This window comes from Miniopterus natalensis, chromosome 19 (assembly GCF_054644295.1).
Source record: "Miniopterus natalensis isolate mMinNat1 chromosome 19, mMinNat1.hap1, whole genome shotgun sequence".
In the NCBI taxonomy this organism is placed as follows: Eukaryota; Metazoa; Chordata; class Mammalia; order Chiroptera; family Miniopteridae; genus Miniopterus; species Miniopterus natalensis.
The window spans coordinates 12,761,293-12,774,539 of NC_142099.1; the positions used below are offsets into that span (position 1 = coordinate 12,761,293).

General features: G+C 55.5%; 1 protein-coding gene across 1 annotated transcript; it reads right to left on the bottom strand.

The window, feature by feature from the left end:
• Positions 1–12,444, bottom strand: DENND4B (DENN domain containing 4B). The gene is made up of 27 exons (XM_016221634.2): positions 12,050–12,444; positions 11,190–11,442; positions 10,894–10,963; positions 10,533–10,702; positions 10,216–10,460; positions 9,586–9,652; positions 9,432–9,490; positions 9,109–9,253; positions 8,648–8,823; positions 8,394–8,494; positions 7,799–8,014; positions 7,173–7,318; positions 6,728–6,867; positions 6,511–6,637; positions 5,891–6,097; positions 5,425–5,553; positions 4,450–4,630; positions 4,039–4,206; positions 3,397–3,788; positions 3,116–3,238; positions 2,722–2,891; positions 2,498–2,639; positions 2,067–2,303; positions 1,451–1,568; positions 1,195–1,360; positions 1,042–1,106; positions 1–940 (listed from the first exon to the last, which is right to left on the bottom strand). The coding sequence occupies exons 1-27, from the start codon at positions 12,364–12,366 to the stop codon at positions 795–797; spliced, it is 4,476 nt and encodes a 1,491-aa protein (XP_016077120.2). The 5' UTR covers positions 12,367–12,444; the 3' UTR covers positions 1–794.
• Positions 12,445–13,247: the final 803 nt, after the last annotated feature.

A 13,247-nucleotide genomic window follows, 5' to 3' on the forward strand; every position in this document is an offset into this window, starting at 1 on the left:
TAAAAAAGACAAAAGCAGCTTTTACTATATTTACATCCAACAAAACTTCATGAGGAACAATCCTTATTGCACAGTCAGGGCCCTGGGTGGGTGATGCATTCCCCAGGCAGAGTGGACAAGAAGGATTAGGACTTAAAGGGGCCACCAATTCTTCCTAAGGGGAGTTTGGGACTCCTCTAGTTCCCACTTCTTGACTTTTAAGGCGCTACAAACCACTGAACCATGGGGCCCCATTTCCCTTTTCTTTTTCAACATCCATAATAACTTCATAAGCAAGGGGGTTGTGGCTCCAGAATAAATAACTTAAAATACAAATTCTAAGCTGGAAAGGCATGGAGAGCCTTGGACTTCTTCAGCAATTCTAGTGAAGAGGGACCATCCTTGATGGAGAATGACAGCCCTCCCTCCCATTCAAGGCAAAGGCTCAGTAACTCTGTATCTTTCCAGTTGTTTTTTAAAACAAAAACTTATAAAATGACCAGGGCAGTGCAGATCTGTGGGTACACTGGAGGGGAGTTCCTAGGATAGGACAGGGAGAAACAGAGCTGTGCCAACTGCCCCCAGACCTCCTCCAATGTCAGCATGAGCATACTGGACAGGTTGGAGACAGGGAATTGTGACTTTTGGTAATAGTGGGCCCCTCTTCCTGTTGCCCCCACTTGGAGCCTATGGCTGGGCATGTCTCCTAGCCTGTTCCCAGCTCCCCTATGAAAGGAACAGGGAAGCAGATTATCTCTAGAATCCTTTCTCCCTTACCTCCCCACTCTAGGTTGGAAGGGGAAGCTTAAGGATCCCTAGCATTCCAGAGGTGCTCCAAAATATTTTCGGCAATCAATGGCCTTTGGGGTGGGCATCTGTGCCCGCCGCTGCCTCAGTTCTTCCTTGCCCATGCTGCTGGCCAGCTTGTTAAAGGCAGACTTGTACCTCTTGTCGAAGGTTACTAGGGAAGAGGGTGAAAAGGAGGTCAATATATAAAGATTCCAACCTCTCATACCTGACCCCAGATCCCTAAACTCTTCAGCCCCCTGCTTGCATCCTCACCTATGTCCACGTGGTCCTTGCCCATAGCAGCCATTGTCAGGAATAAGATCTCACGGTAGATGCCCCTGGAGTGGAGGCAGAAGGACATGAGTGAGAGAAAGGGGATGCAGAGTCTGGTACAGGCCAGCAAATCCAAGATGGGAGCCCCCATACCTCTGTAGGTGCAGGCCTGTGGGAGGGGGCCCTAGGGTTCCTAGCAGGAGCCCTATAGCCTTGTGCACCTCATTGAGACCAACGAAACGCAGCACCGACTCCAGCAACTCCAGGGTAAGGGATGTAGGTACTGGGCCTGGCCATGCCACCCGATGGGGGATCTGGCCTGGGTGAAAGAAAGGAAGGTAATCAGGATTATTGAGCCATGGGGCATGGGACCCATCCCTTCCTACCCTCGGCCAAATACCAGACTCACTGTGGACTCTCCAGAGCACATAGAGAGGTGGGCAGCTATTGGGGTCAGGGGTCAGAACATCCCACAGCAGCCGCACCTGCACAGATGCTGGATCAGGCATTAGCCAAGGAGACGGGGCCTGCAGGAGGCCAAGAAAAAGGGGACGGTGAGGCTCATGAAGGATAGGACATGGACAGACGATGTTCCAAGACACACAGGGACACTACAGGTCATAGCCAAAGAGAAGAGGGAAAGGAACTCTTGCCCCCCATGAGAACGCAAGCTCTTTGAGAGCAAGGACTTTGTTCTATAATCTGCTACATTCCTAGTGCCTAAAAAACTGTGCCTGTGCTCAATAAATATTGGTAAAATGAGTAGACAAATCTTAACGAATCACTGTCTGGGTTCCAGGCATTTCACAAGGTGTCTAACAATAGCCCTGAGGGGGAACACTCACGCCCTTTTATAGATGAGAGAATCAAGGCTCAGTAGTGAAGTGAAAGGCTGAGGAGTAAGGCCGAGCATGCCTGACTCCAAAGCATAGACTCTTCCTACAGTACCAAGGACAGAGGACTGAGAGAGAGCTGGGCGATGAGGGAAGCACTCAGGAAGCAGGGAACCACATGAGGGCACTGACCTGGGGCTGTGGGGGCCCATTGCAGGAGGCTAGCACCAGACATGGCAGAATACTGGGCAAGCGCAGCCTCTGGAAATACCACAGAAGGTTCCAGAAGATGATGGGGTGGGCAGCAGGCAGCTCAGGCAACGCCAGCACTTCACTGCCCTCGTTCTCTACCAGGGACTCCAGCTCCTTACGCAGCACCAGGGGGCTCAGGTATGCCCATGCCCCACCCTCGACCCGCTGGGAGGCACCCTGTTGGGCACAAATGGGGAGGGCAGTGGAGGGCATGTGCCATGGCCCCATCCTCAGAGCCATGCTTCCACATGTCCAACAGCTTCTGGGATGCCCCATGCCCTCAATGCCCATCTCTCGACAGCACCACTGGGCCCCCCCCCCCACAGGGCAACACACACCCATTCCTCATGCTCCTCTGGCCCAGCCCTTACCCCCATGTGCCCGTTGCATAGCTGGGGCTCATCCAGGGCAAGGCAGAGCCTGCGGTCACTGAGCACAGGGCCTGGGCCCCCAGGGACAGGAGCATCTTTGCTGCCACTGGCACCAGCAGGGGCAGGCTTGGGGCTGGGGGCACTGCAGGGGGATAGCAGGAGGGTTCAGCACTTGGACTTCCACCTCCCTGTCCCACCCAAAGCACCTGCCCTGCTTTGGGCACCTGGGTCGGGAATCAATAGTCTGGACACTGAGCAGGGGCACAAAGGGGCAGGCGCAGAAGGGGCAGGTTGTGTTGAGGTTGGAGTCATCAGGTGCCCAGCCAGCCATAATCTCCTCATCATATACCAGCGAGTCACAGGCACGGCACAAGGAGCAGCTAGACAGCAGGATCTGCAGGTAAGAAGACCACAAAAACAAGCCCTGCTTGGCCTCCAGGCTCCTTCCCCAGCCCCTCCTACCTCCAAATCCCAGCCCAGCCTCCTTCCACCTCCTCCCAGCCCCCACCTTTGACAGAGTGAATGGGTGTGATTGTGTGTGTGTGTGTGTGTGTGTGTGTGTGTGTGTGTGTGTGTGTGTGTGTGTTCAAGCACATCTGTGTGGGAGATTATCCTCACTTCCAGGGAAGGTGGCTGGAAGGATCCGGGGGTTTCAGTGAGGCGCTCTGAGGAACGGCGAAGGCTCAGGCTGCTGACAGAAGATTCTGAGAGGTCCAGCTCACTGCCCAGAGAGGCTGAGCTCTACGTGAGAAAGCATGGTCAGCCAACCCATGCTCCTCTTCACCCAGGATGCTGACTCCAACCACCCCTCAGGGCCCTCTGGCACTCTCCTGTTAGCAGACCCTCCCCACCCAGGCCTCCTGGTGCTTAAGTGTCTGGACCCTCCCCTTGCTGGCTACCTCAGAGGCAGTGGATCCAGGGCGTTCCCGGGGGTGCAGAAGGCTATCCATGGGGCTGCGGCGGGCTGGGGGAGGCAGGTCAGGGGGCAGCTCAGGTGGGGGAATGCGAGAGGCAGAGGAGCGGCGGCGAGAAGGAGTGAGCAGCTGTTGCAGGCGGGCACCCAGCCCTCGTCTGGGGGTGCTGGCCTCATCCTGACGCCCACTAGCCTTGGGCACAGGCTCACTTAGCCCTTCCATAGCTTCAGTGGACTGGGTACTCAGGGCTGAGCCTGAGTCCCCTGGGCTGCCTCCAGCTGCCAGCTCCTCCCCAGTCAGGCTCAGATCTGAGAGGCTTCCATCATGCCAGGGCACAGGTGATCCTCGGGGCTCCAGTACCCCCAAGGCCTCCATCACTGCAGGGCAGAAAAGAATCCGGGAAGATGAAGCCCAGCCACTCCTCCAGAGATTGAGTAAACACAGTTTCTGGCTGCACAAACTCTGGCACCACAACCCCAATCGTGACGACATTCCGGGCAAGATTCCCTCAGAGTGTGCAGTCCCCACCACAGAGGGCCACCCCTCCATCCTGGCTCTAGTCTTCCTCTCTCACTGGCAAGTGGTTAGGAAAGCTGACTGGGGTGTTGGTCAGTCGATGGCACTCACTGTGGGCCACGCCAGCCTCCACAGTGGGTTGTGCCCCTCGGGCACTGCCCAGGCTGCCACTCTTCACCAGGCGCCCCTTGGGTGAGGCCGTGTCCTGCAGGCTTTGCCCAGCCCAAGTAGTCTGGCGCTGAAGAGGGCGTGTAGGGGAGGGGCGCTCCAGATAGGGCTCTGTAAAAGACAGGGAGGGGCTGAAAGGCAGCCAGTTAGAAACCCAGCCCTCTATTCCAAAAACAGAACTCCTTGCATGGACCTGGGTTTGTAAAGTTCCTTGCAGAACTTCATCTCTCTTGTTACCAGCCAAGTGTAGTTTATCCATCCCCAGAACACCCAGTGCCAAACACTAGGCCAGTCCCAGCTCTCCATGCCTCTCCCTGCCTGAGCCCCAAGCCCGTGTCACCAATCCCTGCCTACCTGTCTGGGAGCTGCCTGCCTCTTGTGCTGCTGCCTGCTGTTGCCGCTGCTGCTGCTGCTGCTGCTGCCGTTCTCTTAAGGGCTGGCGGAACTGAGCAGCCCCCAGGACAATGTTCCGAAGCTTGGCCCAGCGCAGGCGCCCACCCGGTGTACCAGAAGGCCACTTGCTTTCCAGCACAGCCTGCAAAGTACAGGGCCCATCAAGATGGCCTACTTTCACACCCTGACCCCAGCCTGATACCTACTGCCTGTCCTAGAGCCCCAGGGACCACCTTCCCCTCCAGACCTGCTGCCTAGGACTGTCCTGACAATGGCTCAGTCAGGAACAAAAGCCCAGAAAAGGCAATTGGCAGCAGCCACCACTGAGAGGGGTGCAGAGGAAGTCAGAAGCAGGGAGACAATTTATTTCCAGACTCTGCTACTTATAAACTATATGGCTTTGAAGAAATCATTTCACTGTTTTGGCTGTTTCCTCATCTAAAAAACAGGAGGCAGTTTAGTGTCATGGTTAAGGGCCTGAATTCAGGAGACATCAATATGCATGTGTTCTGTTCATATCCTACTTCCCTAACTAACTCATTGTGGGACGTTGGACAAGTTACTACCTCTGCAACCTCGCTGCCTCATCTGTAAGATGGGGATAATAACCCTGCCACCTCTTGGGTGAAGATAAAATAATATAAAATGTATTCTGGCACACTGGCTAACACTGTTAGCTATAATTGGGAGGTAGCAGTACTTTCCCACCTTTGAAAGGGCTGTTGTGAATATCAAAGCAGCCAAGCATGAGAAAATCCAAAGTAGGTGCTAAGACACTACTGGAATACATGGGCGGCAATGCTTACAGGACCTAGTTGGGTTGTACAGGCCCAATCTCCAAGACTAGGGGAGAGTAGCAGGTGTTAGGGAGCAGCATCCTCCCCATTCATACACCTGGCACATGCCACTGTCCCAGCTTAGCCCCAAATTTGGTACCTTGTTGTAGTAGCCATAGGTGATGGTGTTGGGCACAATGCCTGCCTGCCGCATCTCCAGCATGACCCGCACAGACAGCACAGGCTGCCCATAGTGCGAGCACAGCTGCATCAGCACCCGGTAACACACCTGAGCCAAGAGAGGTACAGGATGACGGGACTCATTCCCAACCCAAACTCTCAAGTCTCAGCAAGCACCTCTTTCCGCCCCTCCGGTTCTTACAGACTTCACTGGCCCCTGGCAGCCCCTGGAGCTGCCTAAGAGCCACCCACTGTTCCAGCTGACCCTGCCACCCTCCAGTCCCTGCTGCTATCCCCTGGTCATGCTCATTCATTCAGTGAATCTTATGGAACGCCTGGCAACTCCAGGGCTCGCGCCTTTGCCCCCCCATCTACCATCCCCTCTCCAGTGATTCCCTCTCACAGCACCCACAACTGCACATCTGGGACTGGGCAGGGGCACCTACCTCATCGGGCAGCACCACCTTGTGGTCTTCCATTTGGCGCAGCACATGGTAGGCCGTGTGCAGTGCCTGCACCCGGGAGGGTGCTGACCGCACATAGGCAGGCAGACACAGGAACCACAGCCCGTAGCAGTGCCCCAGCAGGCACCGGGCCCACAGCTCAGGCACTGCTGCAGACTTCTGCGCCACCCGCTGCGCGACTTTCATCTCCTAGGTGAGGCAGGGGACACATCTGGGTGAATACAATGCCAGGGCAGGGCAGGTCTTAAAATGCTGTGGGAGAAGCAGCCCCCTCCCTGAAAGAAGCTGCACTTGGAGGAGACAGGAGGGTTGCTGCACACACAGGCTTCAGCCCCTGGGCCCTGGGTAGAGAGGCCAAGGTCCTGAGCATGGGCAGATACCCTGGAAGAGGCAACACACTCCTGGATTCCCAGAGTGCTCAGAAGATGAAGATGATGATGATGACAATGGTAACAATAGCTAATGTGTTCTGTGCAAGGCATACGTAAACTTCCTCACAACCTTACAGGATAGGTACTATTATATGCATTTTACAGATGAAGAAGCTGAAGCAGCAGCCCTCGGCTGAGCCAGGTGCCTCTGAGGAGCACCCCCCTGGTTACCTGTTTGGTACGGCGAGGAGCAGGACTGCTAGGGGCACTACGGGATGGGCCTGGCACAGGCAGAGCCCCGGTTTGCTCTTGGGGAGACTCAAACAGCTCAGCCCGTAGCTCTGGAAATCCATCATAGCTGGAGGAGCAGAGAGGCAACATCAGGAGCAGTCAGCACTAAGCCAGCCTGTGTGGCCTTGGAACAAGTGAGGGCATGACAGACTCTCACCAGTACTGGGGAGTGGGATCACTGCCCTCTGGCACTGGAGGCTCCTCAGGAGGTGTGATAAAGACAGTGAGCTCACTTCCTGACAGCTCCTCCAGCTCCACCAAGGGTATCGGCTCAGGCTTCTCCTGCTCTGGGTGGACCTGGGGCAGGATGGTAAGAGAGTGGGCATCAAGACAGGGGGGTGGAGCAGGGCCAGGGTGTCCAGAAGGTAGCTTCTCCCAGGAAATCACATCCTTGGGGAATGAGCAAGTACGCTGAGACCCCACCGGGGTCCTGGAGATACAGCTGGGGAATGGAGTCAGGAATGGAAAGATGGGATATATATAAGCTAGCCATGTTACACAGGCTCTTCACAGAATAACTCCAGGGGCACCTGGAGTAACAGAGGCAGCCAGGAAGAGAGCAGAGGGCGATGGGCACAAAGAGAAGGGGCAATGCTCAAAACCTTGTCAACGCAAGAGTCAAAGAATTCAAGGGCAGCATGCCGAGCAGAGCCAAATGAGCATTCCTCAATGAACTGCGAGAACATCTGCGTGTGCAGCAGCTGAGAGTACAACTTGTGGCTGGAGCGATCCCGGGACTTAAGGAAACCTGAGGAGATGAGAATGGGGCAGGGGAGGAAGATTACCAGCCTTCCTTACCACAGCCACACCCTTCCTGAACCCCTTTCCTGGCTCCCTGCCCATCAAAGCTATCATCTCTTTGGCCCCTCTGGCACCACTACCCCACATTCCAAGCAGACTGGGTCAGCTTCCCCAGCACCATGGTCCCATGGAATCCTTTTGTCTGTACTCAGTCCCTCAGACTGGGGCTTCTCCAAGACCAGTGTCCCTGAAAAGAGCTCTGCCCATGGAGGTGGCTCACCACAGACCTCCCTGTACCCACCCCAAGCCCAAGGCCACAGCTGGTTCCTTCTTGTACCCTGACTCCCTCCAAACCCAGAGGAGCATATGGCTCAAAGCTGGTGTCCATAAAAATGTCTGCTGAGTGAAAGGACAAGCAACTGAGTGGTCCCCAGCCCCCCGCCCCCCCTCCTGGCTACCCTTCCCCAAGCAGACAGGCCTTCTTTACCCTGCAGGAAGAAGAGGTTGTCAACGTCGCGAGCCCCCTCAGAGGGGGCCTTGGTGAGTGGACGCAGGAAGTCCCGATAGCCCTTGAGCAGACAGGCCATGAAGCGGAGGAAGGCCCCCTGGACTTCGCGCTCCAGCCGGGCCCGGCGGCCACACACGGCCTCATAGTCTGTCAGCAGGAACTCCAGGGACGTCTCCTCCTCGGGCCCAGTGTATGCTGGGGACCAGGGTGACCTGAGACTCAGAGCCAGCTCCTGAAGGGCTAGCCCCAACCCTGCTCTGCACACAAGTCTCCACCACTGCCTGACCACCTCCAGCTACTAACCGACTTGGCACCTATATTTACTGAAAAGTTACCCTCAGGTAAATTTCAAGCCTCCCCAATGATGAGCTAGTCCTTCCCAACATATTCAGGAATATTAATATTGTATATCACTTCCTCTTGCTTAAACTGGAATTTGAATTTCCCTCACTTCCACCAAATGCAATCCTAACTCCTCTAACCTCCTCAAGTAAGGTCTAACTCTCCACAGACCTCCCCAAACTGGGGGTTTAAGGTCAATGACAACTTCCAGCCTCCCACCCAGGCTTCTCACTCTGATCCAGCTGCTGGTACAGGTTTGTCAGTGTAGCCAGCAGAACCTTGTAGGGTCTGCGGGGCAGGGACCGAGGGGTGAGGGGCTTCTTTTCCTCAGTCCTATGAGAGAAGTAGAAAGAAGAAAAGGCCATGGGGCCCCTCACCAGCCTCCCCCACTTTTTGCCTGAGGCTCCTTTTAAACAGGTAGCAACTCCATACAGCCACCCTCATGCCTCCTCCCTGTATCCCCCTGAATGAGAACAGCCATCTTACTGGAAGAGCGTGTTGGTGTCAAGATCAACACAGATGACATCAGAAGGCGGGTCATGCAGATCGAAGTAGCTGGAGTGGATACCCACAATGAAGGGCACAGGGGCGCTCAGCACATCGGCCAGCACCAGCGGGCACAGGGGAATGTAGGGGCACTGCCAGTGCAGCGGGAAGATCATCTGAAGCACCAAGGAGTGAGGAGCAGTGAGCAGGGGGTTGGGGCAGCTGTGAGAGTTGGGGGGTGCAAGAGAGAGTGGGGTCATTGGCTTTGGGTGGGTGGTGTCTATTGAGAGAAACTGTTGGAGGTGAGCTCCAAAGAAGAGCCCCTGATGGAAGCTGTATGTCCCTGTAGGCAGTGCCCAAGGAAAAGGCTGAGGAACCCTACCCAAGGAAGAGTCCAGGGAGGGACAGGGTCACCTGAAAGAAAATTCTGGGGAAGGAACACTGGGCAGGGGGGCACTCACAGAGACAAGGGCCTCACAGACGCTGGTGAGCAGGTCTGGCCGCAGCGAATGGACTAGCAGTTTATGCTCTGTGAGCACAGCCAGCAGCAATGTGATGGCTAACTCAGGGCCCAGGCTCTGCAGCAGCTGCAAGAAGCTGGCACCACTGTGGGTAACATCAAAGTGGGGAACAAGTCACCTGGAGACCCTGGAGACCCTTTCCTAGGCACTGGGCACAGATACTACCTGGGCCCAGCTTTCACAGACCTCAATAGCTGTGCCCACCTGCCTGGCACCTACCATGTCCTTGTTCATCAACCCCCTCCCCCAAGTTGGGCACATACCTGATAGGCAGGGGTGAGGATACAGGCTGGCAGAGGAGCAGGTTGTCATAGGGAGACATCTGGGAGGCAGAAGAGCCATGGGTTAAGATAATGGAGGCCAGCTCCTGCCAACTGCCCTCCTCCCATCCAGCCCCAGCCTGGCCTCAGCCCTCACCTGCACTAGGATGCGGGGTCTCTGTGGGGAAGGGAAGGGGACGTTGTGAATGAAGTGGGAGATGTGCCTGGGGGAGAGAGGTATACTGGTCAAGACAGATTCCCCAATCCATCTCTATCCTACCGTCACATTCACTCTCCTCAGTTACTTGTCCCCAAGACCTTTATTCCTCTTTGACCTCTGCCTTGAACCTACACCAGCCATCTGAGCAGCCATTATACATACAGGGTATCTCAAAAAAATGTATACACATTTTAACAGCTGATAGCTCAATTTTGAAAATGAAATGTATCTTAATAAACACAGCCTTTATAATTATTCAAAGTGTGTATATACATTTTTGGGGGACACCCTATATATAGAATTCATGCAGATCAGGAAAGAGATCCCCTCTGAACATGCACAGTCCCTTGCCAGGACTTAGCTAGCAAGTGTAGACTGGATTTCAGGTCCCCTCCCCCTCAGCCAGTGGCACTTTTGCAATGCAGTACAACCACACACTACAGCCCTGTCCCCTGCTCCTCTGCCCCCTACACACACCCCTATCCCACTCCATCCTAATCTCTTCCATCTCTCCTGGCCTCCTGATCCCCTCAGACTCCTTCCCAGTGTCAGGGGAGCTGTGCTCACGCTTCCAAGGGCAGGCGGTGGGGGCCCGAGACAGAGTAGCGGTAGAGGAAGGTAAGGAAGGCGCGGAAGGCAGGGAAGGCAGGCCAGCGGGACAGCACAGCGATGGCTCGCCGGCTGCGCACCGCTCGGCCCCCCAGCGCCCGGCCTCTTTCCACAGCGCTCAGCAGGCCCAGGGCCCGTGATTGCCGCTCCGACAGCCTGGCCCTCGGGAACGCCTCATAGAACTGCAGGGCGGCACCATACACCTGGCAGGGGCAGAGGGGCAGTCAGGTGGGCCCTGCACAGCCTGGACCCCTTCCCACAGTCCACACACCCACCTTATTACCAGCTGCACCCGTCAGCACAAAAGTGGAGAAGACAGGCACCGGGTACTTGGTCTGGGCAGGCCAGCACTCGATAGTGGCCCCCATGGGTAGGCAGAAGACAGGCACTGACTCAGGCAGCGGAAACGTCTCATTGTCCTCCTCTGGGTAGCGGCCCAGCAGCTCTGCACCCCGGCAGAGGGGGATACCCAAAAGGAGGAGGGTATATCAGGCTCCAGGGGAAGGAACTGGGGGATCCCAGAGAAGGGCCAAATGGCAAGGGGAGTTCTGGGGACAATGAAAGTGACAGCCAAGTGGCACCACGGCAGAGGGACATGGAGGGCCAAGGGGTTAGAGGGACAAAAGGGCAACTCACCTGCCTCATACACAAGCGTGTTGGCCTTGGCCAGGCCCACCTTGTAGCACAGGTACACTGCTGGGCCCCACTGCCCCAGAAATGGCAAGAGACAAGCAGATACATAGCTAACAAATGCTTCTGGGGCCCACTTTCTCCACCACCCCAAGAATTCCCACTAATTCCAGTCCCCCAAGACCAGTCACACCTCTGGGCCCACCCTTGCCATTAGAGGCCTAGAATGCACTTTGTGTCCAGTGTCCACACCCTCACATTGAGATGTGCAGGTCTCAGCCCTTGACCCCAGCCCCACTCACCATGCCAGGGTTGAGGTTGCGGGGTAGTCGGCAGTAAGTATGAGGAGTGCCCTCGCCCTTACTGGGCAGGACCAGGCAGAGGTCAGTGATGCCCAAAGCATGCAGCCCTGCCCCCTCTGCTGCCCGCCGGTAAGTGAGGTAGGTGCGGGGGTGCCCAGGGCCTGGAGGGGCCAGGTTGGCAGAGTGGCTGTAGGGTGTCGTGTCTAGTACTTGGAAGCCAGGCTTGGGACGTTCCTTCCCCTCATACAACACCCTTGGCACAGAGAACAGAGAGATGTCGAGTTCTGGGCAGAGGAGAAAGACCCCAGTCCTGCCAGGCCTGCCTACTCAGTCCTACCTATCTGCCTTGCACCCTCAGCCTCACCAAACCCCGACCCAAGGGCTCAATTACTGCTGAACTCTGCCCTCCAGAATCCTGTGCCCCTCTTCTGCCCTTGTATCTACTTCTCCATCAGCGACCACCTCTTAAGCCTTCCATGGCTCTCATAATCATTAGCTAAGAAAAAAGTTACCATTTACTGAGTCTGTGCTAAGTCCCTTCCATGGATGATTTCACTTTATCTTCTCAGCCATCCTGTGAAATATAATTTTCCCTACTTTATAGATGAGGAAACAGGCCCAGAGGGGCTCAAATCCTGCCCAAGATTGCACAGCTAGCAAGTAGCAACACCAGTACAGGAACCCAAATCAGTGTGAGGATTAAGTGGATACAATTTCAGTCCCTTCTCTCTGGATGCTAGACAACCCACTGTCTTCCCATTCCCATTGCCCATCCCTCATCCCATACCCCTGTCTCTCCCTGCCTCACCCCACAGTCCCTCCCAGTCTCCCCTGGTGCCAGCATGGGTAGGGGCACACACCCTAGCTCCACGAGGGGGGGCTTGTCACGGCCCCTGCGGTAGCAGATGACAGGTTGAGTTCCACCCAGGAGCCCAGCACTGAGTTCCAAGGGGTGGCCCCCCACAGAGGCCTGGATGCATGTATAGCCCTGGGGCACCTCTTCGCCCAGTGCCCTAGCGATGACTGCTACATCCGTGATGGGATCAGCTGGCCGGGGAGGGCGCAGGGCCCCACTGGGTTCAGGAACCCACGTTTCCTCAGGGATGGGTGCTCCGTTCCCTGCAAGCCCAGCTATCACGAAGTAATCCACCAGCCGGGGGGGCCGCTCCTCCGCCATGGCCCCCCCCTCACTCACTGCATCTGGAATGGTCAAGGAAGGCTGGTGTTGCCATGGCAACCAGGGTGCACACCACCCCCCCTTGCTCCCCTCCTCTTCCTAGTCCCTTCAAGGAAAGGCAGGATCAGTGGTCAGCCAATCCTGGACTCTCCCGCCTATGACATCACCAGGCCCTCAAAGACCCACCACAGCTCCTTAAAGAGACCAGGACCCTCTCTTAGTGGTACTAGCCCTCACCTTAAAGGACCCGAACTCCACTCCACTGCATACAGCTAACCTAGGCTCTAACATCACTTTGTTTCTGTATCCCTTTTAAAGACCCTACCCCTCCTCACCCACTATCCATAGTTATAATAGGTCAGTCTTTTCTGCAGTGACCTGCAATGACATCATTAATTTTGGCCATGACATCATGCCAAACTTAGTCTTTTTAAGGGTTTCTTAACTTCTTACTCATTATGACATCCTAAGAACTGTATGAGCCAGTTAATGTTCTTAAAGAACTCACCTCTAGGTTTTTGTGAAGAACCCACAAGTGTCCAGAAAGCCCACAAAACCCAAGCTTTAGTGTCCTCCTTTCACCAGACTCAAGTGGACCCCCCACGTGTCCAGAAAGCCCACAAAGCCCAAGCTTTAGTGTTGTCCTTTCACCAGACTCAAGTGTCCTTTTTACTCCCCTAACTCCACTAACCTAACAAAACAAAAAACAAAACAAGAAAACAGTGCCCGCACACCTCCAGGGTGCTTGTGTTACACCCAGTGAGGACAAAAGCGGCTGTGAGACACTCCCGGCCATCCCCATACCCTCCTCCAAGAAGCCCCAAAATAGGCCCACAACAGGTCTTCAGTAACTGAGTTCTCACCTGTCTCCATGGCCCAAC

What these genes read in the sequence shown, in the direction of transcription:
- DENND4B (XM_016221634.2), bottom strand. Translation starts at nt 12,366, where the DNA reads ATGGCGGAGGAGCGGCCCCCCCGGCTGGTGGATTACTTCGTGATAGCT. An exon ending in TCCTCACCCCTGCCTATCAG is followed by an intron (nt 9,254 to 9,431) that starts GTATGTGCCCAA and finishes TGTTACCCACAG; the next exon opens with TGGTGCCAGCTTCTTGCAGC. An exon ending in GGAGGCTGGCGTGGCCCACA is followed by an intron (nt 3,789 to 4,038) that starts GTGAGTGCCATC and finishes TCTGCCCTGCAG; the next exon opens with TGATGGAGGCCTTGGGGGTA.